Below are 6,000 nucleotides of genomic sequence, written 5' to 3' on the forward strand. Positions count from 1 at the left end.
CATTGGGAGTGATTTCGTGTAGGTTTTAAGTTTTAAGCTACCTAAAAAGAATGTAGCTTGGTTCATTTGGAGGACTGAAGAAGGATTCTAGGCTGGATCTTCTTTGTTTAACCATTTGATTAACTTGGATAGTTGAGACTCGTTTGAAAATTTTAACCATGTTGATGATCTTTATCCCATATTAGAAAGAAGGAAATTCTTCTAAATAGATAGATTTAGAAAATACTCCTAAATCTATCGTAACAAATTCTCCTTTTAGAATATGATCTCAAAAGCGCATTCAACAAATGCAGTAGAGCGATCCAATCTTTGCGTGTTGCTTTTCCTGTTGTCTGTGAAGATATCGCCGCATGTAAGATGTAACAAGATTTTAACCAGTCCTCTTCACAAGATAAACATCGAAAGGATCACAATACATCTTTACAAATATCATGGTACATACAAGAACAAGGGAGAAGATTCTACCAAAGTTTCATCTTATCTCTCACAACATTCAACGCACCACCTTCTTCAAGGACAATATTCTTGTATCCAAGTCTTCGAGCAACACACAACCCAAACCTCCGCAGACGCGACAGCTAATTCAACCTCCCATCTCGCATCGACTTGTGTACAGCAGCTACCCATTGGGTAAGTTATAAGGAATTCATATAAAAGTGCATGCTTTTTCCTTGTACTATTGAGATAGATGATCTGAATTATTCATTAATTCAATACATGATGTTGGCATCCATACAGATAATCTACGCAGATCATACATGTTATCTCATTGGATGTCAATAACAATAGAAATATTTCCAAGGATCCGGAAAGATCTCGGTGCTCGGCTCCCCAACCTTGAGCTAGAGCATTCAAGTCACACAGGTCGGTTTGTATGTAAAGATATAAGAAACAAATTGTGAGTAATGGGTTGAATTGGGGTGTTCAAAATCAGGCCAAATTCTGTTCGAGTTCACTTCTGGCTTGGGCAGGCTCCACATTTCAGCTACTTAACAAGAAAAATACAATATTGCCAACGCCAGCTATGCTTTCGAATACTTTTTCATCTAAATTGGATGGTCGAACTAACATCAATGTGAACTATGGTGTATGAACTATGAAGCCACATTCTCTGCGCAAAATTGTTAATCAGATCAAACTAGCCAAAAGGAGTTGCATGAACGACCAGTACTATCTCTCGGGGCTGAGTACATGTAAGTATTACCGAGTTGAAGGAAAATGAAATACAAGACACCCTACTTTCCTTTGACACCTTAAATATACATTCATCCATGGTTTGCATTAGAAATTTTCATGATAGCAAAGTTAAGATCACTTACCACAATTGCTAGAGCGGTGAAAACATTCATCAAACTGACCCAGCAACTATTCACATGCTGGCTTTGTATCGAAGCTGCTAAGACATATCGCAAAGGCTTGGAAAGCCGAGAGTGGGTAGCGATAATCCATGGTGAAAATATCTTTTCCAATCTTTCCAAATTGTAGTATTACCTTTTCTTGCTCAGCAACTGGAATATTGTGGTGTGGCTCAACAGCTGCCACGAGCTGGAAATTCTTGACCGAGGCGACAGTTACTCGACCTTTGAAGTTCAAACACCAGCACTGAAGCTGCTCGTGCCATCTAGGAGCTTTATTTTTAAGTACAAGTCGGTCCTCTGAGAAAGTGGGTGGTGGTTCTGATAGACTGGTGGAGCTGAAACTGATAGGTTGTTCTTTCCCTTGTGAGCTTGGGGAGGGTGGATACTGCTCGTCAAATGATTGAGGTAGTGACTGAGGTGTTGGTGCCGAGCCTCCATCTTGAATGGAAGCTAGAGGAATTGAGTGTATGACACAATGTAGTCTTCTAGGCCCTCGGGTTCGGAGAACACTCAGCTCATAAGAGATGGTTGCTATGCTGTAATTGTATGCAGGCACTCTAGGAGAAACCTGCTTAGAATGAAATCTGCGGCTTGACCGGCTGCTCAATTTGACGGTTGCGTCTTGTGGAGGTTGGCTGTCATACACAGTGAATTTTGTACCCAGAAAATTCGACCTGAAGCATTGAAAATTTGTCAGATTCGTTCATCACTAAACCATATGGGACAGAGTACTGCTATATACCCAAGTAACCTAACCATTCTCCATGGAACAAAGAGGTATATGTACATTTTTAACATTACTAGCTGCTAGTTCTACCATGATTTACAAAACAAAAGGTAAAAATGTCATATAACTCTGTTTTGTGGAGAATGGTTCAATCAACTTTTTTCTTTGGGATATATGAGTAATAGACAGCTAGTGTTACAAGTTTACCTGAGCTTTCCGACATATGCGTTGCTAGCTCTGGAGAAGTCATCTGCAACTAAAGATATCACAAAATCTGTGCTTGTTGCTCTTCTGATCTTCCTAGCAGCCAATAACAACTTATCACTCTCGTCTTCAGCTGCAAATGAGAACTATATAATTTAGAAATATAGCTCTGTGATATAAATCCCACTTATCATAACTTGTGCAGTGGATATCCATATCCTACATATATAACACTAATCTCCCAGCAAATTGCTCCTAGACACAGTCCAGAAAGCCATCTTCAAACCATCAAAAGCTATGTGCCAATCTAGGGGTCTCATTTCACTGAAACTACTGACAAACAAGAACATCGTATCATCTACACCACTCCATTTGATGTTCTCATTAGCTTTTTCAGAGTTTCTGATCCACATCATCTTTAACTATACAACATAACAAATCATCTGATGTTGATAGTCTAGACAAATACATTGCATCAAATTTAACAAGATCCCGCATGACTATGGTCAAATTTTGTCTCGACATTCCATTAAGAACATCAAAAAAGAGCAGGGAGAGTAGTTGTTCTTGTTCATACTGTATGTCTCAGTGAAAATCCGAAGAGAATTTGACGTTTTTGTAGTAAATTCACTGAGTAAATACACAAAACACACACCAAGTACAAAAACGAAAGATAAGTAGAGAATTTACTTACATGGTGTCAATCCAAAGAAAAGGCGGAAAGTAGAAGTTGCTCTATCCCTTTTAATATAACATTGAATAGGCTGATCGCGCGGCCCAGGCTACAATCAACCCACAGAACGATAATTAGAAGATAGTAGACATTAAAACAAGCCTAATTCTTCTTACAATATGTTTCAAGTAAAGAACCAAACTAAAAACCACCTGTTCATTACTTTGTTTTCAGATTTCAGATCTTTTCAAAATTACAAATAGAATTATGTAAAACAAAAATGAGTTTCCAGCATAAAAAAATTCAGATAAGTATAACCAGTTTTTAGTTCAATTTACCTGCTTCAAAGAGATTGGAAAAGTGAGCCTTCCACACTGTTCCGGAGTCTGAACGATTTCCTTGGTAACCTCTCTCCATGATCTACACACCGCAGCACAAAAAACTACAACACTCCTTGCAGGCCACACTGTCTCACTAGCTTCAACCCTCCTAACTATATCCAAAAGCAATTCGGGAGGCAAATTTGCCCACCGACCTTGCTCAACTTCCTCGGTATTAGGAGTTGCTTGATCAGGTGCAATATGTGACCTCGTTCTCCCCCGCCAATGTCTCCCCCCTTCCCCTCCTCTTCTCGACCGATTTCCAATTCCCTCTCTCATCTCTTTCAGTTCCCTCACAATGCCCTTAAAGGACATCTTGTTTTAGATTAGTATCTCCTTTCAATGCATCCACTTAATGATCTTAAGACAATCTGAAAACAAACCATTGACATCTTCTTTTAGATAAGTACGGTCCATCAAAGCATCCGCTAAATGAGATAAGTAATGAGAAAACATGAAAAATAAACTGTTGACATCTTGATTTAGATAAGTAATGATCTTTCAACGCATCCACCTAATGACTTTTAAAAAAGTTGAAACTAAATATCTTACATCTTGTTTTAGACAAGAGAATGGTCTATCTAGACATCTACCTAATGATTTATAGTTACATGAAAATAGATAATCGTCAACATACAATAATGTTTTGTAGTTTGATAATGACATTAAACCCAAGACATCTATATATTCAAACAAGAAGCAGACTTCAGCAATTTTAGTAAATTCTGACATTAGACACTCAAAACAGCAAAAGTACAAGCAAAATATACCAATATTATTATTCATGCTCTAAAAAAAGAACTAAAATCAGCTTAATTCATCTTATAGGGAAAAAAAAAGGGTTTTTAACAAGGTTTTATTATACTGAAAACCAATTAACACCACCCAAATCTGTGACCTGGCTAATTTGTTAAAAAGTCATGAAAAATGAAATTTATGCATTTATATCTACAGATCTACAACACCCTTTACCCTTCATCAAAATCCCAAACCCTAAAAACATAAAATAAATTAAGTGGGCTGTTGTTAAATTTTGATTATTTTTTTTTTGAGGGGGTGGTGGAAGATGAGAAAAGCTATGATCTTTAACCACCCACAAAAAAGCTTCAAATTTAAACCCAAAAACCCAGAAAGAAACAGGTATAATCCGATCAACAACCTTTAAATTTTTTTACAAGAATAAGTATAATCCTAGATGAGCTAAAAAAACTCTGATACCTGAAGATCTGATGAATATTAAAATCACAAATTACTAATGTGAACAATTTAAATCATAAAAACTACCACATTTCACAAACTGTAACGAATTTAACCACTAAAAATGTCATAAAAATACAAATAAACCCCACATATAGCATTTTCAAATTAATCCCAACAATATTTTCAGAACTAAAAATAATCCCAACAATATTATCTCAAAAAAATAGAAAAAATAAACTACCTGAAGAACAAAAGCAGCTGAAATATGAAGAGAGAGAAAGAGGGAGAGAGAGAAAATAAGGTGTTGGTGTGAATGATTGAAAAAGAGAAAAGTTGAGAGCTTTTTTTCTTGTGTGTGTTGAAAATCAGATCAAAGAAAGAAATGAAGTTAAAATCAGTTAATAATAATAAAGTTTTGAAATCAAAATAAGATTTTTATGGAATGATATTGTAAAAATGGATCTTATCAACATTTATTTTCAACTTTCTCTCTCTTCCAATCTCCGCCGCCGTAGACCGCCGCAAGACGTGCAGAATTGGAAGTTCCGGCACTGCCCGAACTGCCCGTTACCTGTCTGAAATCAGATCCCCATTTTTTCTCTCTCTTTCTCAACTTTCTCTCTCCTCTTTTTTACTTTCCTATATTTTTTGAGATTTGAGGCTCTTTTTTCATTATGTTGCCTCTTTCCTCTATATTTGCGCCTCCATAAGAAAATATTACAAGGAAAACTTGTTCAAACTAGTAGAAAATGGTTTTAATATACTAGATTTTAGCCACTTTTTAAATACTCTAGTAGAAATCCTTGAATTTTTTCCCTGGATAATACAAAAATGGGTTTTAATTCCCAAGATATACCCAAAAAAAATTAAAATTCCCTGCGTACCGTCTACGTAGGACGGCACGCGAGAATTTTTTTTTTTAGTAAAACCGCTACTTGCAGTAGCGGTTTACAAGCGCCGAGATTTTTTGTTTTTTATAACTTAGGTAAAACCGCTACTCGGAGTAGCGGTTTATTATGAAAACTGATATCTGCTCACCATATTTTGCGCAGGTAAACCGCTACTCTGAGTAGCGGTTAGCGGTTTATAAATATAAACCGCTACTCGGAGTAGCGGTTTATTTTAAAATTAAACCGCTACTTTGAGTAGCGGTTTCCATGGGTTAAAACAAAAAAAAAACAATTTTCTCGCGTGCCGTCCTACGTGGACGGTACGCAGAGAATTTTAATTTTTTTTGGCACATTTTGGGAATTAAAACCCACTTTTGCATTATTCAAGGAAAAAATTCAGAAATCCTTATCAGATTTTTTTTTTTATGAATTAAGCTTTTAAATGAAAATGGGGAAAACGATAAAGTAATTTTTAATAACATGTTCTTATATTATTTTTTTTTATTAGGAAAGATAATTGGTCCGAAAACTAACCTCTGCTAGGCTACTAGCCTATAAGACGTGTCAG

General features: G+C 36.2%; 1 protein-coding gene across 1 annotated transcript; it reads right to left on the reverse strand.

Moving 5' to 3' along the window:
- Window positions 1-366: 366 nt before the first annotated feature.
- Window positions 367-5,270, reverse strand: LOC104895042 (tubby-like F-box protein 5). Its single transcript, XM_010681441.4, has 5 exons — window positions 4,784-5,270; window positions 3,301-3,713; window positions 2,984-3,071; window positions 2,293-2,422; window positions 367-2,032 (listed from the first exon to the last, which is right to left on the reverse strand). Exons 2-5 carry the CDS (start codon window positions 3,655-3,657, stop codon window positions 1,366-1,368), a joined length of 1,242 nt encoding a protein of 413 aa, XP_010679743.1. The 5' UTR covers window positions 3,658-3,713; window positions 4,784-5,270; the 3' UTR covers window positions 367-1,365.
- Between the last annotated feature and the right edge of the window lie 730 nt (window positions 5,271-6,000).

The sequence above is a fragment of the Beta vulgaris genome, chromosome 6 (genome assembly GCF_026745355.1).
Source record: "Beta vulgaris subsp. vulgaris cultivar EL10 chromosome 6, EL10.2, whole genome shotgun sequence".
In the NCBI taxonomy this organism is placed as follows: domain Eukaryota; kingdom Viridiplantae; phylum Streptophyta; class Magnoliopsida; order Caryophyllales; family Amaranthaceae; genus Beta; species Beta vulgaris.

Coding starts and splice junctions, on each gene's coding strand:
- LOC104895042 (XM_010681441.4), bottom strand. CDS start 3,657: ATGTCCTTTAAGGGCATTGTGAGGGAACTGAAAGAGATGAGAGAGGGA. Junction 3,072..3,300: donor TTCCAATCTCTTTGAAGCAG/GTAAATTGAACT, acceptor GGTTGATTGTAG/CCTGGGCCGCGCGATCAGCC. Junction 2,423..2,983: donor TTTCTTTGGATTGACACCAT/GTAAGTAAATTC, acceptor TCTCATTTGCAG/CTGAAGACGAGAGTGATAAG.